We start from the raw sequence: 27,652 nt of genomic DNA, 5'->3' as shown, positions 1-27,652 counted from the left end.
TATGTACACAGAATTTCCCTGCTCAGTAGTGTGCACTACTTTACTACATCAGATTTTTCTCTGCCATTTTATTATCCAGTCCTTCACTCTTGTAAGGTTTTTATTCAGTTCTCCAGCCAAGCCCTTTAACTGCACCTCACTTTGTCCTCTGCCTTTCCTTCACCTGAACACCTCAATTCCTTCAGCAGGCTGTGGTGTGTCCCTGCCCGGCCCCTCTCTCCAGATCATGAGGGATGCATGAAGCAGCACCAGGCACAGCACAGCTCCCTGCAGGCTCCTCCTGTGACCTCCCCTTCTCTGAAAAGTGACCTTTCAGTGCTGCTTTATTTCTTTCCTCTCATCCTGCCAGTTTTTGATCCATTCTTCTCTTGCTTCTTTTGCATAAAGGCTTCTTTATGATTATTTTCCACGTGGTGCTTTGTCTGGGAAGCTCATTGTCCCAGGAAATCCTGGGAGCACTTAACCATGGATCTTCCTGTTTGCCTGCTCCACCTGGTTCGTGGGGAACACAGGGAGGCAGTGCTTCAGCTCTTGGACAAGAGGGATTTGAGAGAACATGGATTTGGGACAACACAGATTTCACATTGAGAGCTCTGTGCAATTCTGCTCCTGCAGGAGAGCCCTGGAGGGGCTGCAGCGTGTCCAGGGCAGGGAACGGAGCTGGGCAGGGGCTGGAGAATCCCTGAGGGAGCTGGGCAGGGGCTGGAGAATCCCTGAGGGAGCTGGGCAGGGGCTGGAGAATCCCTGAGGGAGCTGGGCAGGGGCTGCAGAATCCCTGAGGGAGCTGGGCAGGGGCTGCAGAATCCCTGAGGGAGCTGGGCAGGGGCTGCAGAATCCCTGAGGGAGCTGGGCAGGGGCTGGGGCTGGAGCAAAGGAGGCTCAGGGGCCCTTGTGGCTCTGCACAAGTCCCTGCCAGGAGGGCACAGCCGGGGGGGTCGGGCTCTGCTCCCAGGGCACAGGGACAGGAGCAGAGGGAACGGCCTCAGGCTGGGCCAGGGCAGGCTCAGCTTGGACAGCAGCAGCAATTTGCCCATGGAAAGGGAGCTCAGGCCTTGGCAGGGGCTGCCCAGGGAGCTTTGCAGTGCCCAGCCCTGCAGGTGTCCCCTGCAGGTGGCACTGAGTGCTCTGGGCTGGGGACAAGGTGCCCATGGGGCACAGCTGGCACTGCATGGGCTGGCAGGGCTGGGCCAGGCTCAGGGATTTGGGGTTCTGTGGAACTCTGGCACTGTGAACTCAGAGGCAAGAACAGGAATTTTGATTTCTCTCTGATTTTTGCTTTCTCTGTGTGTTCCTTTAACACCTTGCTGCTCCTTGGGCCCTGCCCACTCTGCTCCTGATCCTGACAGAAAGGATTTGGCTTTGGGAGCCACCTCAAGCTCAGCTCAGAAATCACAGAGCCATGGAATGTTTGGGTTGGGAGGGACCTTAAAGCCCATCCAGTGCCACCCCTGCCTTGGCAGGGACCTCTCCCACTGTCCCAGGCTGCTCCAAACCCTGTCCAGCCTTCTCTGAAAGTTAAAAATAATTTCCATACTGTCCCTTACTCCAATCTGAAATACTGAAAACATATCATTAAAAACATAAAATCAACAGTTTTGCTTGGTGTGCCCTATCTATAATGGAAAAATCTCTTTAAAGGGCTGAGTTACACAGTTTTCCTCCTATTTGATAAGAAAAAGCCTAAAAAAAAATCTGTGTTCACTGCCTGAGGAAGCTCCAACCACCTGAGCAGGGAGGGTGGAAATACCCTGCCATGAGCACCCCAGTTACACACTCCTTACAACCAGGAGGAAAAACTGAGCCATGAATTGTAACCTTACACTTGGAGTTTCAAAAGCTATTTATGTCACAAGGAAATGTAAACAGCTGAGGGTGTGCAGATCACTCCCTGGTACAATTTTTTCCCCCTGGTATCAAATAAATATTAAAAAAAAAAAATTAAAAAGTTATTTTTCCATTCCAGTCCCCTTTGAGGTCACTACAAAACTTTGCTTCCACATAAATGTTGGGCACCACAATTTTTGTTTAATACACCTGCCAATATTTTCCAATAAATCCCAAAGTCTTTTCAAGGGCTATCAGCACTCAAAGAGTCAGCCAATTTTAATTTTTCATTCAACTTTCATTATTATTTTAATATTATTTGAAAACACAAACACCTTTTTTTAACACTGTATACTATAATTCATTGCTGCTGGCAGAATATACAAGTTTTAGTTGGAATGTGCACTTATTTTGTATTTATTTGTGGTTTTATTCTCCATACCTGTATCCTGCCATGGGTTATTTAAAAATATGTAAATAAATGTAAATTATAAAGATAAATATAATTATATAAATAAAAAATATATATTATTTTATATATTAAATATATATAATATTTTATATATTTATAAATATATATTATATATTTATATTTATATTTATACATTATATTATATATATTTATAATATATATTATTTTATATATTATATATAAATAAAAATATATATTATATTATATTATATATAAATATATATAAATATATATATTTATAATATATATATTATATAAAATATAAAAATAAATATAAATTCCCAAACAATTTCTCCGTATCCATCAGTTCTCACACACAAGCCTGCAAAATTCACTATTTTGTATAGAGTTTATTTTACCACGACATTTTTAAAGATATCAGCTTGCCCATCATCATTCAGAATCCCTCAACATCCAGTAACAACCTTTTACTAGGAAAAATTACCTAATTAATACCTAATTATTTAATTCTTTAATTTTTTTTTCTGATTTCTAAGTACTTTTTATTCAGGATATTCAGTCATTATTTTCTTTCCCTGCCAAATATACTCTTTTCTTTAATGTCTAAACCACTTGTTTTGTTTTACCCACTGTTTTTGTCATCCCTGCACGTTTTATAACATTATTTTCCTTATTTGCTAATTCTCCTGAGTGGCAAGTGAAGCTCAGTGCAATTTTCAGCCAGTCCAAGCCCTTTTTAAAGTATCTAATGACAGTTCCTCTGAGGGAATTCCCTTCTGTAAATCTCTGTATTTTGGCTGGAAAATTAGTTCATTATTAAATACCTTTAAAAATCCTTCACCAATATCATTATAATTTATGGGGTTTTTTCCTTTTATTGTACCTCTCTCCATTTAAACAGTTTCTTTAGACTTTTTTTCCTGGATGTTCCCCCAGCTTTGTTTCATCCCAATCAGCTTTTCTCACCTTGCTATGTGAATAATTAAGTTTATTTTGCTGCCTTCTTCAGTATTTTCTTACTAGTTCTTTGAAGTCTGATCGACTTTAAAACATCATTTTTAAAGAAAAGGAAATTTCTGTGCAGTGGGGAAACATTTTAGAAGATATTGGTGAGATTTAATGTGTGTGCAGTCCCTCTATGTGGTGCAGAGATTTTAATTTCTTTTTTTATTACCTTTCTTCTTTCTTCTTTCACTTGTGTGGTGCAGAATTTGTGGGATTTGCTGATTTCTCCACCAAAAAGAATAGATTTCCATTTATTTCCTGTTCTTCAGGGCATCACTTTTCTTCTCCCCTCTCCTTGGTGTAAAAACAATTTGTCAAATGTGCTTACAGAAACCATGGAATGATCTCAAAATTGTCCAACACATCAACAAGATTTGAAATTACTTTTTAATTAGAATTCATAATCTCTGAGCTCCTTAAAAGTGTAGTTTTGGAATGATTTTGTATAAACTGTAGAACTTCTCCCATTGAAGTCCTGCAGTTAAATCCCTTCCAATCCAAACCATTCTGTGATTCTACACCACTGTCCTCTGAGCAAAGATTCCAAAACTTTCAAAACTTTCAAAACTTTCAAAATAAAAAACCCCAAAACCAAGGAAAATAGGTTCTAGGTACCCAAAAAAAGTTTGGGTAACCCCAGCTTCCCTAGGTTATCCCAAATGGGGAATGCTGTCATTCCAAACCAATTAATCCATCCATTTCAGCTCTGGGTTGAGACAAATACAGAAATGGAATTATTCCAAATAATTTAAATCTATTTCTTAAATGATGCCCCAGAAACAATCAGGTAGAAAAGTGGAAGGGTTTGGAACTGGATGGTCTTTAAAGTCTCTTCCAACCCAAACCATTCCATGAGGATTCTGTGATAATCAGGAATAAAACCAAATGTAGGGATGGTTCTAAGTTAATACATATTTTCCCTTGGCTTTCAGTTTAGGTTCATTTGTTACTGGAGTTCTTTTATTCAGTTCTGCCTCACCAAAATCGAAAACAACAAATGAAGATCCAAGTCAATTTTGGATCTGGTTGACTCCACGAGTGCAGTTACATCCAAAATGGATTTGAGCAAATTCTGTACCCTCCTGGTGGTTAATTCTTTGTGACAAAGTCAGGAATAACCAGAATATATTTATTTAACCCTGCTCTTGCAGCTGAACACAGGAATGAATGCAGGAACCAACAGCAGTAACAATTAGAGAAATGAAGTGATGAAGAGCTGCCAACCATTTCTTCATTAATCCAGAGCTCCTCATCACAGAACCCCAGAGTGGTTTGGGTTGGAAGGAGCTGAAATCCCACCCAGAGCCACCCCTGCCCTGGCAGGGACACCTCCCACTGTCCCAGGGTCCAACCTGGCCTTGGGCACTGCCAGGGATCCAGGGCAGCCCCAGCTGCTCTGGGAATTCCAGCCCTGCCCTGCCCACCCTGCCAGGGGGGATTTTTCATTCCCAAGATCCCATCCAGCCCTGCCCTCTGTCCATTTAAAACCATTGCCCATGGCCTTACAAAAATGTAACAGGATTTCCCAGTAACAGGATTTCTTTTCTAAATTTGCAGGGTATCCACCTCCCACTGAATTATTTTGGAAGATTTCAGTGAAATCAGTGGAAGAGTTTGAGCATCAGAGCAAAAGCTGGAATTGTTGGCACTGAGCCCTCTCATTGTCAGGAGCCTGCTGCATTTGTCCACTTAGAAAATCCACCCCAAATTTGGGCAATTTGAGACTGACAAATTTAGCTTGGTTTGGGAAGGGCAGAAAATCAAAACTAAAGAGGGAAAGGACTTCTCAGGGTAATATTGGTGCCCCCAGCCTGGAGGTGGGAAGGGAATTCACCTGTCACTGCATCTGGGCTGACAGTGATCACCTGTCCCACATGGGGATGCTTCTCTCCTTGAAGGACTTGTATTATTCCTCCTGCTTTCTGGGTTTAGGGAGTTTTTTTTTTTTTTTGTATATGTTTTTTAATTTGGGGTTTTTTTAGTTTTGTTTGTTTCTTTGTGTTTTGTTTGGTTGGTTGGTTGGGGGGGGTTTGTTGTTTTCCTTATTTGGGTTTTTAGATGTTGTTTTTGGTTGGGTTTTTATTTTTGGAGGGTTTCTTTGGTGTGTTTTTAATTTTTTTGGGGGGGTTTTAGTTGTTGTTGGTTGGGTTTTTATTTTTGGAGGGTTTCTTTTGTGGTTTTTGTTTGTTTTTTGGTTTTGTGGGTTTTGTTTTTTGGTTTGTTTTTTTTTTTTTTAATAATTTTATTTCCTGAACCTGCAGAGCTGCCCCAGGCCTGGGCCCAGCCCAGGGAGGAGCTGGAGCTGCTGCAGAGAGCCCAGAGGAGGCTCCAGGATGGGCAGAGGGATGGAGCAGCTCTGCTGGGAGGAAAGGCTGGCACAGCTGGGATTGTTCACCTGCACAGGAGAAGCTTTGGGCTGAGCTCAGGGTGGCCTTGCAGGGCCTGAAGGAGGTTTTAAAAAGGAGGAAGAGGGACTTTTTATATGCAGGACAAGGGGGAATGGTTTTAAATTGCCAGAGGGCAGGGCTGGATGGGATCTTGGCAATGAGGAATTGTTCCCTGGCAGGGTGGGCAGGGGCTGGCATGGAATTCCATCCCTGGCAGTGCCCAAGGCCAGGTTGGACACTGGGGCTTGGGACAGTGGGAGGTGTCCCTGCCATGGCAGGGGTGGCACTGAGTGAACTTCAAGTCCCTTCCCACCCAAACCACTCTGGGATTGTTTCTGCAGAAGAGGCACCCGGGGGGTGCTGAGCTCTCTGTGTCCCTGGGTTGGGACACAGGTTCCCTGTGTGCTCCCTGGTTTGTTTGTGGGATCTCTGTTGCCAGGCACAGGGGCAGCTCCTGCCTGCTCCAACGGGAGCTTTTCCTGGACACGAGGCTCCAGTTCCTAGAAATGAGTAACTCAAGTGTCTTGGAAAAAGTTTCCCAAGAAAAACAGCTGATTGTGAAAGTGATGGCAAAACAAATCTTCACACTCAGAAGCAGCTGTGCTGTCCAGGCTTTTATTTTCCTCTGTTCCTTGAATGGGGTAAAACGTAAAACAAAAAAAACAAAAACCTCTTTATCTGCCCCACACTAATTAATGACAGTAATTACCTACCTCAGCTACTTAGCTGAGGTACCTGAGTCCTGCCATTAATATTCAGTGATCCCGGTTAAATGCTCCTTTCTTTTTACAGTGACCATTTTCCTTTCCCTCTCTTCCCTGAAATGTGGGACAATTTGAGATCTCAGGTTTTCCCCCAAAACAAGAACTTGCAGTGGGTTTTGCCAAGTTTTCCATAAGCACAGCAGAGGAAAGGACAGGGATTGGTTTGGGTACTGAGGGCTAAGGAGGAAGAGGACAGAACCATCCTCCAGGAACTCCCACCACTGACAAGGTTCTGTTTATTTTAACCATGTAAATCTGAATAAAATCTAATTTAGTGAACAATGTGTGAAGAATGAAGTGAAAATAATGCCTCAGGAAATCAATAACATTCAGAACTCGACTCCTGCTGTGGAGATTTCCTTCAGGACTGGCAGTTCCACCGATGGACGAGTCCCAGTTCCGCTGAAATCACGGGAATTCCGGCTGAGGCCACACCTGGAGGAGAAGGCAGCGTTTCCCTCAGCCCTCGGGCATTCCCACACCGAGCATTTCCCTGCTCCGGGTTTTCAAGGGGGAATTCCTCGCCGCGTGCTTTGCAAAGCTTTGCCTTCCTGAATTTATCGGGCAGGCTTGGGGGAGCCCTGGGCACCGCGGCCGGGCCGGGTTTGGGAACTCAAAGCGATGAATCTCGGGTGAATTAGAACGGAGACAAGTTCGCTCCTCGTTTATATGGGTGCTTGCGGCTGTGCAATGCACTCAGAGGGAAACATTTCAGGACAGCGAAGCCTTTCCTGGGCTCCCATTGTCACCGCCCCACAGTCGCGACAGGCGACATTCGCGGGCCGCGTGAGGCGGCAGCGGCGGCCGCGCCTGCAACTCCCATCAGCCCACGCGGCGCCCTGGGCCGCAGCGGGCGCTGTCGGCGCGCAGAGCACGCCGGGATCCGTAGTTCCCCGCCGGTGACGGCGTTGCGTCACTCACCCCGCCCGCGCGTTGCTATGACAACCGGGGGCAGTGGGCGGGGCCGCGCGGGAAGCGGCGTCAGCGGCTGGGAAGTGACGGCGGCGAGGACCCGGATGTGGAGGGGGGCGGGGCTCCCGCGCACTCCCGCCCGTGGGTCACGTGAAGCGGCGGTCACATGACGGAGCGATGGGGACGGCGCTGGATGTGAGGGTGAAACGCGCCGGGAAAGTCTATCGGGATGGGGTGCGTGTGTCGCGACAGAGCCACCGGGGACAGCGGGGGACAGCGGCCAGGGAGGGCAGGGCAGGGCAGGGCTGTCCTGGGGGGCATCGGGATGGGCATTGCCAGCAGGTCAGGGCTGATGCTGCCCCTGTGCCCAGCCCTGGGGGCACCTCTGGCTGCTGTGTCCAGCTCTGGCTCCTCAGCACAGCAGGGCCAGGAGCTCCTGGAGCTGAGCAAGGGCCTGGAGCAGCTCCGTGCCCAGGAAAGGCTGAGGGAGCTGGGGCTGCTCAGCCTGGAGAGGAGCCCCAGGGAGAGAGAGGGGCCTCAGCCCTGCCTGGCCCTGTGTCCATCCCTGTGTCCATCCCTGTGTCCGTCCCTGTGTCCGTCCCTGTGTCCGTCCCTATGGCTGCCCCTGTCTCCCCCTGTCTGTCCCTGTGTCTGTCCCTGTGTCTGTCCCTGTGTGTCCCTGTGTCTGTCCCTGTGTCTGTCCCTGTGTGCAGAGGTCAGAGCAGGCCCAGGCTCTGCTCCAGGCCCAGCAATGGCCCCAGAGCCACGGGCAGGGCCTGAGCCCAGCAATTCCCCTGCACAGGAGGCACAACTTCTGTCTCTGCACGGACAAAAGGAGGCAGAGCCCTGGCACAGCTCTGAGATCTCCTTCCTGGGGACATTCCAGACTCCCCTGGACGCGTTCCTGTCACCTGCTCCAGGTGCCCCTGCCTTGGGGAGCTCCCAGATCATCTCCCGCGGTCCCTTCCCAGCCCAGCTGTTCTGGGCTTCCCTGAGCCTGTCGGGGACACCTCGGGGTCCCCGCTGTGCTCCGGGCTCGGCCCTGGCAGCGGGGACTCCTCGGCGGGCGGAGCCGATCGCCCTCTCCTGTCGGTGCTGCCGCGGTGTCGGCGTCTGTCCGTGTGTCCCTGGCTGTGTGTCCCCGAGCTTTCCCTGGCCGTGTGTCTCTGTCCGTGTGTTCCGGAGCATTCCCGGTGTCCGTGTGTCCCGAAGCTTTCCCTGGCCGTGTGTCCCGGCGCTTTCCCGCTGTCCGTGTGTCCCGGAGCTTTCCCTGTCCGTGTGTCCCGGAGCTTTCCCTGTCCGTGTGTCCCTTTCCCCCGCTCCCAGCTCTTCCCCCGTCCCTGCCGGAGCTGTCCCGATCCCGGGGGTTTCCCGGTGCTCTCTCCGGGATTCGGGCATTGCCTTTGAGCGCTGCTTTTTGTCCTTCTCCATTTCCTGGGTACCGCGGGAAGATCCTGACCAGCTCTGCAGAGCCCGATGTGCCTTGAAAGGGAAGGAATATTTTTAATTTTTATCGTTTTTTACCTAGAAATCCCGAGTTGCTCAGCAGCAATGTTCAGGCCTCTCTTTTTCTTGCACTTGTATCCTAAAAATCCTTTCCATCCACCGGAATTCCATTTATTGCATGATTTTAATCCTGGAAAACTGGATTTGAAAGGAAGGAAGGGTGTGCAGCATCTGCCCTGCAATTGTCAGATTATCTAGAGAATGGCTTTGGCAGAGCTGAATTATTCCCTTTAGGAATGGCTCCAGAGGGGTAAATACTATCTGTGTCTCACTTTCACATCATTTTGTGCATTATAAAATTATAAATTATTAGCATTGTGTTTACTTATCTATTTCGGTTTTTTCAGTGCTGTGTCCATTTTTAAATTGACTGAACTTGACTTGCTTTATATCATTTTTAAATTGATTTTTTTTTTAATAGAAAGGAATATCCCCTCTGTTTTAAGCTGAAATTAGGATATTTCTGGTCAGTCAATCTGTCAGTTTTGTTTTTGCCTTCCACTTTAACTCCACATGGAAAGGTTTGTAATTTTAGTTCATTAACTGGGCCTGCAATGAAAACACAACGATGGGAGACCTCTGCACCAGGGATACAACATGGATTTTTAATAGGAATCTCCTAGGGAGAAAAAGGAGATGCAAACTTAATTATGCATGGAAGGGACCCTAAAATCATCCATGGCAGGGACACCTCCCACTCTCCCAGGCTGCTCCAGTGTCCCCAGTGTCCAACCTGGCCTTGGGCACTGCCAGGGATCCAGGGATGGAATTCCATCCCAGCCCTGCCCACCCTGCCAGGGAACAATTCCTCATTGCCAAGGTCCCATCCAGCCCTGCCCTCTGGCACTGGCAGCCATTCCCTGGGTGCTGTCCCTGCATGCCCTGGAAATTGTCTCTCTCCAGCTTTCCTGGGGCTCCTGCAGGCCCTGCAAGGCCACCCTGAGCTCAGCCCAAAGCTTCTCCTGTGCAGGTGAACAATCCCAGCTGTGCCAGCCTTTCCTCCCAGCAGAGCTGCTCCATCCCTCTGCCCATCCTGGAGCTTCCTCTGGGCTCTCTGCAGCAGCTCCAGCTCCTCCCTGGGCTGGGCCCAGCTCTGCAGGTGCAGGAAATCAGAATTTTGAGCTGTTTTTTGCATTTCTGAAGAAATATTGAAAGAAAATTTGATATTGAAGTTCCAGTCACCCTTCCCCTTCCTGCCCCCAGGCCGTGCCCCCTTCCCACGTGCAGGCAGCAGCTCTGAAGGGGTTTGTGCTGTGTGACAGGAAACATCTCCTTGGTTAAAGCAGTTCACGTCTTCAGGGTTGTCCTTGCTTCTCAGAGCTGAGCTGGACTCATTTTTAAAGCAATAACCTAATTGCTTGTGCTAATTAGCAGAGCAGTGCAGAATTGAGGTCAGCTTTTCTTTGCTGTCCCTTTGTGCTCCCGTTCCAGCATTTCCCACTTGCTGCACTTCCTCTTCCCAGGCTCTCAGGATGCCACCCTTGCTTGGATGTGGATGTTTTCCTGCTACCTCAACTCCCCTGACCCATTTTTGCCATCCTGCACCACCAGGAAAGACAAAAAATGTGCCCAAATTTCCATTCTGCTGGAGAGATCCTGGCCTGGAGAGGTGGGGTGCAGAGTGAGAGTTGGGGTTGTCCCATGGCTGGAGGGAGCTGTTCCTTGGGCCCAGTTGGTCTGGGGCAGGAGCTCAGGGAATTCTCCAGGTCTCAGTCCTTTCCAGCTGGGAATATTTCAGGACTGGAGGAGGTTCTGCAGTGTGGGAGAAGGGAAGGATAAAGCATGGAGTGTGTGGAGGGAGCTGTGTGCTGCTCTCCTGCAGTTCACCAGCTTTTCAGTGTTAAAAAGCCTGAGCTGGCACTTTGAGGATGAAGCATTTTTGTGCAAAGGGTTTTTTGTGGGCAGCACGTCCTCCATGGGCTGAGTGACACCTCCCTGGAGTCACACAGCTCCTGCCTTTCATTCAGATTCACCTCAAAGCTGTTTCTTGGTGTTCATTTTTTATTGTTTAAATCTCTTCTGCTCCCCTCTGGAGGTGAATCTCACCCTCAGCTTGGCCATCCCTCTTCCATCTGTGCCTTTCTTCCCCTCTCCTGTGGCTGACCATCCCAGTTTTCATGCAGCAATTCCTCCTGGCAGGTTCTTCCCACACCAACACAACCTGGCTGTTCCAGCTGACCCAAAAGAGAGGGTTTTCATCTTCCTGGACAGGAAAACCTTGAACCTGTGGGAAGAAGTTGAAGCTCAGGTTAATACTTCAGCCAAGAGGAGAATGGTGTTTTTAAGGAAAAATCAAAAGTGCAGAGCTCTCATCCTGAGCTTTGGATTCTGATCCTGAGCCCTGGGATTCTGCACATCCAGGAATTCTGGTAGAGTTGAAATGTTGTTGTTTCTCTGTCTCATCCTAAATCCCTTCATCAGGAAGGAAGGAATTTTTTCTGTTTGTCTGTCCTGACAAAGTGACACCATTCTTTGGGCACAGGATTTTTTTGGAGTTTGGAGATCAGTTCCAGGCTGTTTAGATAACAGCTATGGAAAAAATGGATTTAAACAAATGTTTTCCTCCTTCCTCTTAGGAAATTCTCTCAGGAGTGGTGGTCATAACCAGCAAGGACACGGTGCAGCACCAGGGAATCTCCTTAACCATGGAGGGCTCAGTGAATCTGCAGCTCAGTGCCAAAAATGTGGGGGTGTTTGAGGCCTTCTGCAACACTGCCAAGGTAAGGCCTGCCCAGGTGAATGTTTGCAGCACAAAAACCTCTTTTCTCAAGTGGAACCTTTCCTTCAAGGCCTTCAGGTGTCAGAGCTGCTCGTGCTGTGGGAGTGATGGAAAGCAGGGAAAGGCTCAGTTTATGTGGAGATCACAGAATTCCAGGGTGGGTCAGGCTGGAAGGGAGCACTGAGGGTCCCTGGTGCCACCATCCCAGAGCACAGGGCACAGGGCTGTGTCCAGAACACTCTGGAATACCCCAGGGAGGGATATATGGGGACATTCTGGGGAAGTAAATCACACTGGTAGATTTTTATTTCAGGCTGAAATGCAGGGCCATAAATAGGTTAAAAGGGTTCCTGGATGATGCACTGAATCTGTGATTTAAAGAAAAATAATTCTTGTGGGATGTTATTTTATTTTTGTTGAAGTGACTGGGTTTATCTGGGCTCTTGTGCCAGATCAGTCACAGTCTGTGGGGGCCATGGAGGGGTCCCTGGGTGTGAGGGACAAGCCTTGTCAGATGGCTCTGGGCAGAGTGGCACCTGTGGAGCTTCTGGAGGGGCTCTGAGCTGCTCCCCAGGGACAGGGCTGGGCTGGGGCAAAGGCTTTGGTTAGGTGAGGGTGGCCTTGAATCAGGGAATCACAGAAAGGTTGGGGCAGAAGGGACCTCAAAGCCCACCCAGCTCCACCCCTGCCATGGCAGGGACACCTCCCACTGTCCCAGGCTGCTCCAATGTCCCCAGTGTCCAACCTGGCCTTGGGCACTGCCCCAGGGATCCAGGGGTGGAATTCCATGCCAGCCCTGCCCACCCTGCCAGGGAACAATTCCTCATTGCCAAGATCCCATCTAATCCTACTCTGAAGCCATTCCCTGGCTCCTGTCCCTCCATCCTTGTCCCCAGTCCCTCTGAGCTCTCCTGGAGCCCCTTCAGGCCCTGCCAGGGGCTCTGAGCTCTGCCTGCAGTTTCTGGAGTTTTCCCTTCTCCAGGTGAGCACCCCCAGCTCTCCCAGCCTGGCTCCAGCCCTGGGATCAGTTTAGGGGCCTCCTCTGGGCTCACCAACAGCTCCACCTCCTTCTTGTACTGGGAGCCCAAGAGCTGGGGACAAGTGTGGCAAAACTGCAGAGAGAAAAGAAATGTCCTGTCCAGGGCAGCCCCTCACAGTTAACTCTCTCTTGGTGAGAGACCTTCCCCAAAGAACAACAAATTCAGAGGCCAGGGGGGGTGGCTCAGTGTCAGATGGCTTGGACAGCCCTGCTGCTTTCCAGGGTCATCATTTAGGAAATGAAGCTCCACTTCCAAAGCTGGAGCTGCTCCTGGTGAGCTCCCTTGAATTCTTTGGTCATTAATGTGATGCACCCTTAAAACAGAAATTGTTTTCTTGAGCAAAATATTAATGTTTCTATCCATTGTAAAAAAAAATATCCCAGCACTTTGTGTCCTGAAGAGGTCCCTGGGATTGTGGAAATCCAGGAATTCTGCTGGAATTCTCAACCCAAGCCTCTGTGATGTTTCTCCTTGCAGCCTATCCAGATTATCAACAGCACCATTGAGATGGTGAAACCAGGGAAGCTCCCCAGTGGCAAGACAGAAATTCCCTTTGAATTCCCACTGCAAATGAAGGGCAACAAGGTTCTGTATGAGACATACCATGGAGTCTTTGTCAACATCCAGGTGAGGAAAGTCCTGTCTGGAGAGAAAACAGGAAATTTCATCTGCACCATGTCTGCTGAAGCAGCTCTTAATCCATGGAAACTGAGGCTGAAGTTTGGTGGTGTTTTCCTTTCACATTGGCTGAGCTTTCCACCCTTTATGCAGTAAATCTTTAAGGAATTATGGCACAAACAAAATATTTTTACCTGAAACACCTCAGCAGAACATCTGTAACCTAAATTTGATCCATGGAAAAAGGCAGCTCTTAATCCATGGAAACTGAGGATGAAGTTTGGTGCTTTTCCTTTCACACTGGCTGAGCCTTCCACCCTTTATGCAGTAAATCTTTAAGGAATTATGGCACTAACAAGATGTTTTACCTGAAACACCTCAGCAGAACATCTCTAACCTCAATTTGATCCATGGAAAAAGGCAGCTCTTAATCCATAGGAATTGAGGGTGAAGTTTGGTGGGGTTTTCCTTTCACACTGGCTGAGCTTTCCACCCTTTATGCAGTAAATCTTTAAGGAATGATGGCACACAGAAGATGTTTTACCTGAAACACCTCAGCAGAACATCTGTAACCTAAATTTGATCCATGGAAACTGAGGGTGAAGTTTGATGAGGTTTTCACACTGGCTGAGCTTTCCACCCTCTATGCAGTAAATCTTTAAGGAATTATGGCACAAACAAGATGTTTTACCTGAAACACCTCAGCAGAACATCTCTAACCTCAATTTGATCCATGGAAAAAGGCAGCTCTTAATCCATGGAAACTGAGGATGAAGTTTGGTGCTTTTCCTTTCACACTGGCTGAGCCTTCCACCCTTTATCCAGTAAATCTTTAAGGAATGCTGGCACACACAAGATGTTTTACCTGAAACACCTCAGCAGAACATCTCTAACCTCAATTTGATCCATCCTGATATTGTAGGAAACTGTTTCCATTCCCTTTGTAAAAACAAACAGCACCCCAGTGTGGTTGTATTCCACATAAATGAGTAATTTCATGTGGTTGGTGTTGAGAGCAGCACAGATCAGGAATTGTTTGGGATGAGGAGGAGTGACATTCCCTGCCCAGATCTGGGTGGGATATCTGCTTGGACACACTCTTGTGGAAGTGCAGTTCTGAAATTTGATCTTTTTTGGTTAAAACTTGCCTTACCATAGGTGGGTTGGGTTGTTTGGGTGATTTTTGGTGTTTTTTAGGGGGAAAGTCTTTTTCCAGCCATCTCTTGAAGGTAAATTCTGTGTTAGACAATGAAGTTTGATATCCCTGGAATGAAGAAAACAACCTAATAAACCAAATCACCCCCAGCAGCCTATCAGAAGTAACCAAAAGAAAAAAATCCTTTTTTTTTTTTTATCTGTTTGGATGTTTTTTAAATCTTTCCATTTATTTGCTCAGTTTTGGCTTCTTCCCTCATGCAACAGCTGTTGTTTGTGGTAGGGAAGTTAAAAATGGTGCAGCACTGGCTGAGTTGCTTCCCATACCCCAAATAACTCACTGTGATCAGTCACTTTGAGCTGCACTTTAATGAGGAATATTTGTTTAATTTTGTCATTCCTTCTCTCCTGTGGGGAGCTTTTCTTGAGTAAAATACCTTTAAAATTTAATGATTTAAATTTCAGCCAAACTTTGAGAGTCCTGCTCTCCTGAGGAGGGAATTGTGACACTTCCTAAACCTCTGGGCAGTTTAATTGAGCCTCTCTCTCTTGATTTGGGGATGAATTGTGGGTTCAGTCTCAGTTTCACCTTTAATCAGACATTGCTGGCTGGTTGTGGCCATGAAGCAGAAGTAAGGAATGCAAATCTCTGATCTGAGGGAGGAATTAAAAATCAAACAAAATTAAATTAAAAAAAAACCCATCCCAACATTTCCCTGTCCTGTAAGGACACTGAGAGGCTTTGTTGGAGCTGAAGTCTGGGTTTTCTGGGATAACCAAATTCTTATTAAGCAAATTCACTTTCTTGTCTGATTTTGGTGCTGCTCGGAGCTCATTTGTGTGGCTGAAGTTCCCCATGAAATGTCCCAACAACTGGGAATTCAATCCCACAATAAAACCAAAATTAGAGGGGCTGAAGACAAAAATACAAAATGCAAAAATCACACTGATAATCCCTTAACCAAAATGCTGAAAAATCACCCTGAAGTGCATAAAACAGCAACAGCACTGCACAGGGGCAGAAGGGGGGTGAAAAGTTGGGAAGGAGGGAGGAAATCTGAATTAAAGCTTTTCTTTTTCCCCCTTTTTTCCCCCTTTTTTCCCCCTTTTTTCCCCCTTTTTTTCCCCCTTTTTTCCCCCTTTTTTCCCCCTTTTTTCCCCCTTTTTTCCCCCTTTTTTCCCCCTTTTTTCCCCCTTTTTTCCCCCTTTTTTCCCCCTTTTTTCCCCCTTTTTTCCCCCTTTTTTCCCCCCTTTTCCCCCCTTTTCCCCCCTTTCCCCCCCTTTTCCCCCTTTTCCCCCTTTTCCCCCTTTTCCCCCTTTTCCCCCTTTTCCCCCTTTTTCCCCCTTTTTCCCCCTTTTTCCCCCTTTTTCCCCCTTTTTCCCCCTTTTTCCCCCTTTTTCCCCCTTTTTCCCCCTTTTCCCCCCTTTTCCCCCCTTTTCCCCCCTTTTCCCCCCCTTTTCCCCCCCTTTTCCCCCCCCCTTTTCCCCCTCCCTTTTTCCCCCCCTTTTTCTCCCCCTTTTTTCCCCCTTTTTCCCCCCCTTTTTTCCCCCCTTTTCCCCCCCCTTTTTTCCCCCCTTTTTTCCCCCCTTTTCCCCCTTTCTCCCCCCTTTTTCCCCCAGTACACCCTGCGTTGTGACATGAGACGTTCCCTGCTGGCAAAGGACCTGACCAAGACCTGTGAGTTCATTGTCCACTCCCTGGTGAGTGTGCTTTCTGCTCATTTTGCAATTAATTAATTTTTTAATTGATTTTTTTTCTCCCCACTTCACTTTAAGGGGGAAAAAAACCCCAAGGATACCTATGGAAATTGTGATAGTGACATAGGGATTACAGAAGTGTAGGTTCAGAATATCCTGAGTTGGAAGAAACCCCAAAAATCATCAAACCCAGCTCCTGGTCCTGCACAGGACACTCCAAAATCCCACCCTGTGCCTGAGACCTTTGTCCAAAATGTAGGAGTAAAGGAAATCTGCCCCAAAACAAAACCACCCCAAAGATGTTGCTTGTGATTAGAAAAACCCACCCCTCTCTCAAAGAACCAGGAGGAGTTGGATTTTCAGATGTTTTTACAGTGCCCTGAGTTTATTCTCCTGTTCATCCTTGGAGTTCTGGCACAGTGGGGTGGCCACATTAATTAATATGATGTCATTTTTCCAAACACTGCTTTGAGTTATCCCAGCAGTTCTCAGCCAAAGCTTCCAGGCTCCCCCAGTGCTGGAAATGGGAGTTGGGTGGTGAAAATCCCTGATTTCTGTTCTTCAGGAGCTCTCATTCAGAGCCCTGACTCCAAACTGTCACAGCTGGCTCTGCATCCTGCTGGAAATCATGGAAATGTGGGGGAGAGACCTTCAGGGTGACCCAGTCCCCTCCTCACCCCAAACCATGTCCCACATCCAGGCTCCTGAGCAGCTCATTCCAATGCCCGACACCCCTACAAGGGAGACAAGGGAAAACTTGGTTCTAATTTCTAATTCTAGAATTTCTAATCCTTGTTTCTAATCCTAATCCCTGTGGGAGGAGGTTGGACTCGCAGAAAATGCTTGGCTGGTTCCTGCAGAAGTTCCTGTGTTGGATTTGGGGTTGGTTAAATTGAGCTGAGCTGTCCAGAGCAGTGAGGACAGGCCACACTGATGAAATGTCCCTTTTTCCATCTCTGACCTGCTGGAACACCCTGCTTCTGTCATTCCTTTTAACTCTTAACAGGACAGGAAATATCAAAATCCTTTGTGTTACTCAGGACTTGTGGTGGAAATGTTATTTTACTTCTAAAGTAACTTTTTAAAAGGTGTAGTTTGGTGTTACAAACAAGTTTCCTGTTGGTAAGATTTCAATATTTTCTGCAATATCTGATGCTACATTTTATTGGTCCATTATTACATTTATGAGTGAGCCACACCTGTCAGAGGAGTGACAAATGACATCTCCTGCAGTTTTCCTGGGTTCCTTTCTTGTTCCCACTCCAGCACTTCTGGGCTCAGCAGTCAGTAAATCATGGATCTCTCAGTCAGGGTGAATTAATGAGGTTTTACTGAACAGATAATTCTCACTGTCAGTGCTCAATGTACCATTTCCCTTCAGCCTGTTCTGTGCCAGAATTTGTCATTTTGGGAAAACGCAGCCAATCTTTTGCTAATCTCTTCCATCTTGCAGCTGGGCAGCAGCAGCTATTTTGAATTCTTGAGCAGTGAGGGCAGATCCTCACTCAGAGTTCCAGATCAGCCCCTTGCTGGTGGAGAACAAGAATTTATAAAGCAGATTCGAAGCAATGGGCCCAAGTTCATTTAGAATCTCCACTCCCCAGATTTAATAATGAAAGGAAACTTTCCACGGGACATGGACAATGAATTTATTTGTACATACAGAAATGGGAAGTTGAACTTTTTTCCTCTCTGCTTCAGATGGGGAGGGTATTCCTGCTTTTCCAGGTGGTTTAGGGCAGCCAGCTGTTGTGTTTAATGTTCTCTCTCTGTTTTGGGGATCAGATTTCAGTTTAACCCTTCCACTCCCTGCAGTCACAGAAAGGGAAGCTGCTGCCGAGCCCTGTGGACTTCACCATTACTCCTGAAACTCTGCAAAATGTTAAAGAGGTAAAAGGATTTTCTTATTATTTTATTTTAAATGTGACGTTTCAGTGTTTCTGAGTGAGACCAGAGTCATGATTAAGTTCTGCCTTGTAGATGATCAGGCAGATCATCTTGGTTTTATTTTTCCATTGTCTTTTTCACTTTTATAAGCAATCAAGTGATTCTGCCTCATCTCTTGCATTGTGGTGACCATTGAAGGTGGAATTTTGCTCAGGAGTGGTTAAATATTTTTGTTCCTTTCCTGAGTGAAAGATGGATGGGAGGAACAAAGGAAAACGTTCTATACATGGACAGCCAAGAGCCTTTAAAAATGTGTATTTTGAGCCTTGCTTGTGCCTTTTTTACAGGGCAGGCTTAGCTGGGATATTGGCAATGAGGAATTGTTCCCTGGCAGGGTGGGCAGGGCTGGGATGGAATTCCCAGAGCAGCTGGGGCTGCCCCTGGATCCCTGGCAGTGCCCAAGGTTGGACCCTGGGGCTGGAGCAGCCTGGGACAGTGGGAGGTGTCCCCTCCTCCCTCACCACACGGCTCCAGCTCCTGGATGAATTCTTACAGCAAGTTTTGTCAGTTCTTCCCAGGAAATGCCCATCCATGGGTGGATGGAAGGACAGGACAGCAGGAAGGACACATGTCAAGAGAGAATACTGTAGGAGAAATCCTGATACAGAAGTGCCAGAAATCAATTTGAGCTCCATCAGGAATTTCTGAACTCTCGCGTTCTCAGCTTTGGAACCTTTGACTAATTCCCTACTTGTTTTAAGATTTTTTTTTTTTCCTTAACCTGCTCTTCACGGTGCCATCTTTTTCCTCCACCTATTTCAGAGAGCCTCCCTGCCCAAATTCCTGATCAGAGGGCACCTGAACTCCACCAACTGTGTGATCACGCAGCCGCTGACGGGGGAGCTGGTGGTGGAGAGCGCCGAGGCGGCCGTCAAGAGCATCGAGCTGCAGCTCGTGCGTGTGGAGACCTGTGGTGAGCCCCTGGGCAGGCACCAGCCTGCAGGAACTCCCTCCATCCCTTCTGACTGGCTCTGGACAGCCAGGTGTCTGCTAAGGAAGGGCAGGAGCCTCCCCTGAAATGGGAAATGGAAACCCCCTCCCTCTGAATTGTTATAAATTTTAAATTACGGGGCTCTTGGGTAAAGATATGGGAGCAGGAATAACAGTTCTTTATTAGGGAAGAAAATAAAAATAAAATTGTGGTGTTTGTGAGGGTCCCCAGGACGAGGTGAGAGATGAGAATCTGACTCCATGTTCTCAGAAGGCTGATTTATTATTTTATGATATTAAATTATAGAAAAGAATGCTATACTAAAACTATATTAAAGAGAGAGAAAGGATACAGACAGAAAGTTTAACAAGAATGAATAATAAAAACTCATGACTGACTCCTCAGAGTCAGACACAGCTGATGGGGATTGGTCATTAAGTAAAAACAATTCACATGAAACCAATCAAACAATGACCAGCTGGTAAACAATCTCCAGCCACATTCCAAAGCAGCAAACACAGGAGAAGCAATCAGATAATTCTTGTTTTCATTTCTCTCTGAGGCTTCTCAGCTTCCCAGGAGAAGAAATCCTGGCGAAGAGGATTTTTCAGAAAATATGGCAGTGACATAAAATGAACAATGCAGTAACCCAAACCAACACTGCCAGAGTCAGAACCCAGCCTGACACCCTGTGGGTCAGGGTGCTGGCAGCAGAACCATTGGAATTGTGGCTCAGCCCTCCTGCAGTGCCAGGGGTGGCTCTGCTGGAGCAGGGATCCTGGAGAAAGGTGCAGTCTCTGCCTCTGGAGATCCAGTGGGAGAAGAGGCAGCTGCTGTTCCTCTGGCAATGCACTGGGCAAAGGCTGCTGGGCTGTGCCAGCACCTCAGATTGGATCCAGGTAGGAATGCTTGGCTCCTCCCCTGGGCAATGCAGCATCTCCCCATGGGATGATGGGATTGGATCAGCCCTGCAGGGACACTCACTGGCCATGGACAGCAGAGATCTCCTGCAGGGAGGATTGGCTGTGGGAGAGAGAAAGAAAAAACTGCCCCATGGACAGCAGAGAGCTGCCCCAGCTCTGACAGATGGGAATAGAACACATCTTGCCTTGCAATCTGGGACACCTTCCCAGGGAAACAGGGACCAGCATGAAGGAAAGGCCACAGCTCTGAGGCCTTGTAGGGTTTGCACTTTGGAGGAACAGCCCAAATATAATTTAAATTATCTCCATGATCCTTTAGTCTGTGAAAACTTGCAGGGTGTTTTTCCCCTCTAATCCTGGTGGATCTTTGCTGGTTCTTGGCTTCTTTTTTCTGCCTCTGTCAAGGTCAGGATTGAAGCTCTCAAGACAATGTTTCATGTTCAGACTCAGGTGTTTATTATTTCTTCTCTATATCACAGACTCAAAAGCCCTGAGTTCTGCAGTATTCTATTAACAAGGTACAAAATTGCTAACCATCTTTCTGTACAAGGTCTTGTAAGGATAAACTGTGCAGTTAAGAAATGACACTTAAACTATTTTTACTTTTAACTCAATAACTGATCACTTGAAGTCTGCAATGGGGACTTTTTTATCCAATTGCACAAAACCACCCAAACCCATGGAGAAGAAGGTGAAGAAGAAGGAGCAGCCTCCACCCTAAACCCTCCATCTTGCTTTCTCTCTATTCCTGTATTCTAAACCCTTAAACTCTGAGTTTCCCACCCTGTGATATCACACACTTCTATTCAAACTCCACACCTTCAATCTCAGTTTTATCATTGAATTTTGGAAGCTTCTCCATGGCCTCAGGTCAGTGCAGTGTTCTCTGGGGTCAGTGCCTGGCATTCTCAGTAAGCAGGGTTCCAGCACATTTCCATTGTGAATTTTGGCTGCTGCTTTCTCTCACCTCCTGCCCTTTCCCCCCTTCAGGGTGTGCTGAGGGCTATGCCAGGGATGCCACGGAGATCCAGAACATCCAGATCGCCGACGGCGACGTCTGCAGGGGCCTGCCCATCCCCATCCACATGGTGTTCCCCAGGCTCTTCACCTGCCCCACCCTGGAAACGACCAACTTCAAAGTGGGTGAGTGGGGAGGCCTTTTCCTGGGGGAGGAGTGGCCACGTTCATTCCTTTTCCATGGGCAGTGAGGGATAAACCCAGCAGCAGCTGCAGGAGGAGCCCAGGACATCCCCGAGCCCGAGTCCTGCTGCATTTCACACTGAGAAAACCCAGCCCAAGCACTTGCAGCACAAACTGCTAGCAGAATTCCAGGAGGAGCAGTGGAATACAGGTCATGGCATTAAACACCTGAGGAATAGTCCCAGAATGAAATTCCCTCTTTTCCTTACCAGTGAGAACCCCCCCTTTCCATTTCTTCTCCTTTTTGTTTGCCTCTCTCCTGCTGAAAGCCCTGGAAGGAGCAAGCTTGGTCAGGGTGTGATTCTCTCACCTACACCATGTGCTGGGCCCTGCTGATTGCTGTCAAAATCCAGTGTTTTTATCAACAAAACCAAGGATCAATCCACCAATCCTTAATTAACAAAAATTGAGTATTTTCCTCACTTGTTCAAATAAGTCCTCCAAGAATCCACTTGGCTGGTATTTCTTCCCTCCATCCTGCTGGAAACTGTTGGCACAGAATGTGTGCAGTGGTTTTCCCCAAAATAATAATTTGGTTTTGCCTTTTTAAGCTTTTCACTAGCAATTTCCAATGAGAATTTGAATTTATTTTGATTTCTGCTTCCCTTCATTTATTAAGTCTGCCTGGCTTTTTGTTCTGTCTCTATTTAGGATTGATTTTTGATCTGATACTGATTTTTGGCTTTGAAGGACACAAAGACCAGATTATATTTTCTTTTTGAATTTTTGCTCCCCAGTTTGCAGGCCTGTTGTATTCCAGTATTTCATTTCCCAAGGCTGTTACATGCTGGAAACAGGCAATGGGGCTGTCCTGGAATTCTCCCATTCCATGCTTTAAACACCATCCTGGTGGAGGTGTTTTTCCCAAAACATTTTATTCTTTCATGTCTGGATCTTCTTTTCCAGAGGATTGTTTGCCATAATTTATCAGCTATAAAACAATCCAGAGGAATCCCAAAGATTACAACAAAGCAGGATTTCCTAGGCATGGTCCCAGGGCTGCCATGCCTGGGTGAGGTTCTGGTGGAATCTTTCAGGAGCTCCTGCCTCATCCTGCTGCTAGGACTGAGCTTTCCTGTGGAATTGAGGCAGGATTGTTCCCAGGATTCAGCTTTCCTGTGGAATTGAAGCAGGATTGTTCCCAGGATTCACCTTTCCTATGGAATTGAGGCAGGATTGTTCCTAGGATTGAGCTTTCCTATGGAATTGAGGCAGGATTGTTCCTAGGATTCAGTTTCTTGTGGAATTGAAGCAGGGTTGCTGCTAGGATTGAGCTTTCCTGTGGAATTGTAGCAGGATTGTTCCCAGGATTCAGTTTCCCATGGAATTGAAGCAGGATTGTTCCCAGGATTCAGTTTCCCATGGAATTGAAGCAGGATTGCTGATATTATTCAGTTTCCCATGGAATTGAAGCAGGGTTGCTGATATTATTCAGTTTCCCATGGAACTGAAGCAGGATTGCTGCTGGGATTCAGTTTCCCGTGGAATTGAAGCAGGATTGCTGCTATTATTCAGTTTCCCATGGAATTGAAGCAGGATTGCTGATATTATTCAGTTTCCCGTGGAATTGAAGCAGGATTGCTGATATTATTCAGTTTCCCATGGAATTGAAGCAGGATTGCTGATATTATTCAGTTTCCCATGGAATTCTCTCTCTTTTTCCCCTCTCCCAGAGTTTGAGGTGAACATTGTGGTGCTCCTGCAGGACGACCATCTCATCACAGAGAACTTCCCCCTGAAGCTCTGCAGGATGTGAACATCCACAGGAGGAGCAGGGAAGGATTTTCTGGGAATTCCTCAGAGGGAAAGTGGAACTTTATCCATGCCTGACTTCAGCTGGAGCCACCTCACTCCCTTCCTCCTGTGGGCCCTTCTTGTGCTTCCACTTCCCTGTTAACCTGGCCAAGACTTTGCCTCTCTGCATTTCCCAGTCCTGCTGCCTTCAACAATTGTGTTTTTCCCAATTTTTCTCAGGCAGAACCTGAAGGAATCATTCTGCAGCTTTCTACAGCTTGTAGCAAGTTCCTCTCTCAGTTTAATTTTGTAATATTTGTTCCAAAGTCCTTTGAAGACCCCTTAAAACTTTTAAATCCCATTCCAGCCACCCAGGGAGGGCATGGGAATTGTGACAGAATGAGAAATAAGGACTTTGAAGGTCTAAAAAATGGTGCTACAACTCTGGAAGGGGGTGCTGTGGGATCTGGCCCAAGGTGGATGGGAAATGAGTGATTTCAAATCACACCAAGGAAATTTAGGTCAAATTGGGACCAGGAGAAATTAATTGGAGGAATTAATTAATGTGTTTGTGACTGTACAGCCTAAAGGAAGATTAATTCAGTAAGAAATAACCTTCCCAGCACAAACAGGCTGTGGCTTTCCATGTTGTTTTCATGGAACAGCCACAACTTGTGGATTTTCCATTCATTTTCCAGGTGGGGCAGAGGCAGGCTCAGGCTCCATTATGGACATTGGAAGTGTAAAGATCAGCACCTAAAAATGCACAATTAAGAAAAATCATTTCCTTTGGTTTGTCCAGCAGCAGTGCCAAGCAGGAGAATGTAATTCCAGCTCGGGCCCTGCTGTTTTAGGAAGAAAAAGCTGAAAATTTCATTTCAGTGTCTGGGAAGGGGGAGGAAAATGGCATTTACTGCAACTCAGCACTTCTCCCTGAGACCAGGGGGGTTTGGGGAAGAGCTGAGGCCCCCCAAAATACAGGAAGCTGAAAAGGATTCCAGTGCTGGGATTTGAGGCCTTAATGCTACAGCAGAGTAGTTACTCAGCCCTAACTCAGAGTGAGCAGAAATACTACACAGAAACAACATGGTTGGCTGCAGAAGCAATTTTATTGTTTATTCAAGTGGTAATTAATAGACTGATGAATGAGAGAGGAGTTAAAAACTTCAGCTGGAGGAGGCCAAGCAGTGTGGGGAACAAGTGAGCCCTGGAATTAGCCAAGAGCTCCTCATCCATGTGATGCTCCCTGGATTCAGAATATTGGGTTTAATTTCAAGATTCTCAGGCTCTGGTCCTCACCTTTGGCTGTTTGGGACAAATTTGTCTGTGTTAAAAGTTCTCTGGCCACCTCAGACTCAGAAAACAGTGGGAGAAAATCCCCTGAGCTGTTGGAATTCTGCCCCTCCTGCTACTGGTGACCATCCCTGCACAAAATACAGAGGGAGTGTGGCTTAAAAAACCTTTTAAAAATCCTTTTAAAAAATCCTTCCCAGTTAAACAGACCAGCTCTTCAGCAAGGAGGGAAATTCAAATTTCAACCTTATTTTGAGATTTAAAAATGGATCCAAATGAAGAATTTAAAATTCTTGCTTCAAAATGTGACTATAAGTCCTTATTTAAACAATTTGAATTCTCAGCTGCAGATTTATGCAGAGAGAGGAGCTGCAAAGGCCACACCAGGCTTGAATCCTGGACTGTCCATGCCAGAGGCAGGGAATGTTTTGGTTTCCAACTCTCTTGGTCCATCCTTTGGGTCACCTACTTGTTTTGATATTGCAATAAATCTGAGGGAAAAGCCCCCTCTCTTCACAGGAATTATGCACTGGTAACAAAAATTTGGTACTTTCAGTGTCCCTTAGCCACAAATGCAGCAGTTTTGTGTGCTGCCAGCCCTGGACTGGGAGGGCTGTGTCCTGCCTCAGGCAGGAGCCAGGAGAAATCCTGGATCTTGGAGTGAAACCCCAAAGCTGCTCCCATGGCCAATGAACCCAGGGGTCTGCCCTGTCCCCCAGCGCTGGCTCAGGCTCCAGCCCCTGACAGCTCCAGTTCTGCAGGGAGGGAGGGAGAGCAGAGGAGAGCAGGAGAGCAGAGCAGGAGGAGAGAGGAGGAGAGCAGGAGAGCAGAGGAGAGAGGAGGAGAGCAGAGCAGAGCAGAGGAGAGCAGAGCAGAGGAGAGCAGAGCAGGAGGAGAGCAGGAGAGCAGAGGAGAGCAGAGCAGAGCGGGCTCAGCTGGGCTTGTTCCAGGCAGGAAGCTCCGGGAAGTCCTCGGGCAGCAGAGCATGGACCCGGCACATGGGGCAGGTGCTGGAATGCTGCTTGAGCCACGTCCGGATGCACTGCGGGGACAGGGACAGGGACAGGACAGGTCAGACACAACGGGAACAGGGAACCAACAGGGAACAGGGAACCAGCTCCAATGTTCCAGCTGGAGGCTGGCAGCGATTGGCACTGCTGGGGAAGCTCTTCAGTGAGTTCCACAGCCCCAGATCTCAGTGCTGTGGAACTGTGCTCCCGCTCTGATCAGATTGATTAAATCAGCATTAAAACGGTGAAGGGGGAAATGTGGAGTTATTCCAACACAATCCTGGCTTTTTACTTCATGGGTTTCCACTAGCAGGAGGCAAATACAGAGTTTTCAGGGATAACCCATTCCCAACCAAACCCATTCTCTGAAGCATCATCAGAAATCCACTCTGATGAATCATTTTATTTTAAGAACACCTAAAGCTTTCTGCCAGAATGCTTGTGCTCCAGTCTGGGGGCAAAGGCTGGAAAAGGGGACTGTGTCCTTGTTGTTGAAGGGTAAGGGGAGGCAGTGGGGTTGTTTCTGAGTGCAGATGAGGAACAGGAGCAGAGCTCACCTCTCTGTGGAAGCGATGGCCACACTCAAGCTCGCAGCAGTCTCTGCTCAGCTCATCGTGACAGATGCTGCAGGGATCCTCACTGCAGGCCTGGCCACGACAGGAACACTCAGATATTTCAAAACCAGCAATTAACCAGCACGTTCTACTCTATTAACAAGGTCATTAACTTTAACCAAGTCTATTGAAGCTTTTGTACACAAAATAAACGAGGTATTTTTTTTTTTTCCAGGATTATTCTGTGTCTTGTACAAAGCACATGGAAACAACTGCACTGAAGCAGCAAACTTACAGCACTGTCCTGCTTCCTCCATCTGGCTTTAGGTGCAGCTCCAGCCTTGCCCCAGGGCTGCAGGTTCGGCTGGGAGGGGTTTTTACTGCTGGAGGTGTTGGGGCCGATTCCATCCATGGGCGCTTCCCTGGCCCGTGCTGGGGGAGCAGGGCCTGGGGAATGCAGGGCTCTGCCTGCTGGAGGGGCCTGCACAGAGCAGAAAGGAGCTGTGTTCTGGGGCTGGGCTGCCCCATCTCCCACGGCAGGAGCAGGAGCAGCTGCAGCCCCAGTACCTTGAGCTGCTGGTCCAGGATCAGATCCGTGGCCCTGCTGAGGATTTCATCGGGGCTCAGGCTGCTCCCGTTCCTCCTCTGCACCTTCACGATGGAGCCCATGAGCTCTGAGCTGCAGGGACAGGAGAGGCAGGGTCAGGGGGGCCCTGGAGAGCACTGCAGGCTCAAAGGCAGCAGCTTCCCCAAGGATCTGCTCCCAGTGACCCTCGGGATCCAGGATGAAACCCTGAACAACCACCACAATTATGGAATGGGAAAGACCTGAAAGCTCATCCCATGCCACCCCTGCCATGGCAGGGACACCTCCCAGTGTCCAGCCTGGCCTTGGGCACTGCCAGGGATCCAGGGCTGGAATTCCATGCCAGCCCTGCCCACCCTGCCAGGGGACAATTCCCAATTCCCAGGGTCCCCTCCAGCCCTGCCCTCTGGCAGTTTAAACCATCCCCTTGTCCTGTCACTCCATCCCTTGTCAGCAGAACAAAATCAATTCTTGCTGCCCTTCATCCCTGGCTGCTGAGCCCTTGTTTCACAGCACTCCTCCCACCCAGTACCTGCTGCAGTTTGGGAAGATACTCTGGAGCTGGGCTAAAACATTTTCAATTCTTTTTGGAAGCTTTTTGTTGGTTGGAATTCTAGAAGGCCTCGGCTGCAGAGCTGAGGGATCCTGGTGGGTCTGGTTGGGCTGGACATGCTGGGAGTTACTTCCAGAAGTGCCTGATGGGCAGGAGGGTGAGATTTGAGTGGAATGTGATCCCTCTGGAGCTTTGGGCTGTGCTTTCCCAGGTGCAGGAGAAGCCTCAGAGGTGGCAGGGGCTGCCTTGGCTCCGGTCTGTGCTTGCAGAGGAGGCTGGGCTGGAGCTTTTCCATCGGAGCTGGAAAATGCAGGGAGGGCACAGGGGAGTGCAGGTGCTGAGGAATAGGTGACAATGGCAGGGTCACACACTGGAGCTCTGCCTGGCATTGTCTAGGAAACAAACACATTTCACAGGAAACAGTGATTAAAACAGATTCAGCATTTGCAGTGGGAATTGGGGCAGGTTTGGCCGTGCCCAGGACCTCAAAGATGACACCAGCTTATCTCAAAAACTCCCTGGCATCAGGGCAGTTGTTTGGTCTCATGGTTATTGGTCTTCTAAAGGGGCAATCTGGTCTTACTGCAGAAGAAATAAATTCCAAATGCAGAACAAGAGGCACAAAAGTTGCTCTTTCCCAGAAAATTGGTGGTGATTAAGTTGTCTTCATATTTTGTGTCAATAAATAGAAAGGACAGACCTAAAAATAAGTGGGGAATTATGCAGGAGAGCAGGAGTGGAACTTGCAGAATCCCAGAAAAAGTGAAATAACCATCTCAAAGATTAGACCAGAGCCTGGAATCTAAATTACACCCAGACCAAAAAAAAAAAAGCAAACAAACAACAAATCACAAACCAAG

General features: G+C 47.6%; 2 protein-coding genes and 1 long non-coding RNA gene across 10 annotated transcripts in view; 2 read left to right on the top strand and 1 right to left on the bottom strand.

The window, feature by feature from the left end:
- Positions 1 to 27,652, top strand: part of LOC143696637 (uncharacterized) — a 268,836-nt gene that overhangs the window by 239,626 nt on the left and 1,558 nt on the right. The gene's annotated exons all lie outside the window — the stretch shown is intronic.
- On the top strand, positions 7,406 to 25,882 carry VPS26C (VPS26 endosomal protein sorting factor C). 2 transcript variants are annotated; one of them, XM_054628435.2, is made up of 8 exons: positions 7,406 to 7,559; positions 11,408 to 11,551; positions 13,068 to 13,217; positions 15,984 to 16,064; positions 17,877 to 17,951; positions 18,771 to 18,921; positions 20,853 to 21,005; positions 22,736 to 25,882. In XM_054628435.2, the coding sequence occupies exons 1-8, from the start codon at positions 7,503 to 7,505 to the stop codon at positions 22,816 to 22,818; spliced, it is 894 nt and encodes a 297-aa protein (XP_054484410.1). In that variant the 5' UTR covers positions 7,406 to 7,502; the 3' UTR covers positions 22,819 to 25,882. The 2 variants fall into 2 exon arrangements, with proteins under 2 accessions (XP_054484410.1, XP_077049318.1); XM_077193203.1 differs by lacking the exon at positions 22,736 to 25,882 and having other exon boundaries at positions 18,771 to 18,991; positions 20,853 to 20,992.
- The window catches only part of TTC3 (tetratricopeptide repeat domain 3), an 84,680-nt gene continuing 80,914 nt past the window's right edge, over positions 23,887 to 27,652 (bottom strand). For 5 of the 7 annotated variants that reach the window (XM_077193175.1, XM_054628425.2, XM_054628424.2 and 2 more), the window contains 4 exons: positions 26,772 to 27,184; positions 26,221 to 26,332; positions 25,949 to 26,134; positions 23,887 to 25,746 (listed from right to left, as the gene is read on the bottom strand). In XM_077193175.1, the coding sequence (XP_077049290.1) occupies positions 25,507 to 25,746; positions 25,949 to 26,134; positions 26,221 to 26,332; positions 26,772 to 27,184 (951 nt within the window). In that variant the 3' untranslated portion in view covers positions 23,887 to 25,506. Of the gene's footprint in view, positions 25,747 to 25,948; positions 26,135 to 26,220; positions 26,333 to 26,771; positions 27,185 to 27,652 lie in introns of those variants that run through there. The other 2 variants (XM_054628426.2, XM_077193185.1) reach the window with 2 other exon arrangements.

The sequence above is a fragment of the Agelaius phoeniceus genome, chromosome 2, assembly GCF_051311805.1.
Source record: "Agelaius phoeniceus isolate bAgePho1 chromosome 2, bAgePho1.hap1, whole genome shotgun sequence".
Lineage (NCBI taxonomy): Eukaryota > Metazoa > Chordata > Aves > Passeriformes > Icteridae > Agelaius > Agelaius phoeniceus.
The sequence above is the reverse complement of the archived record's forward strand: the minus strand, read 5'-3'. Positions and strand labels throughout refer to the sequence as shown.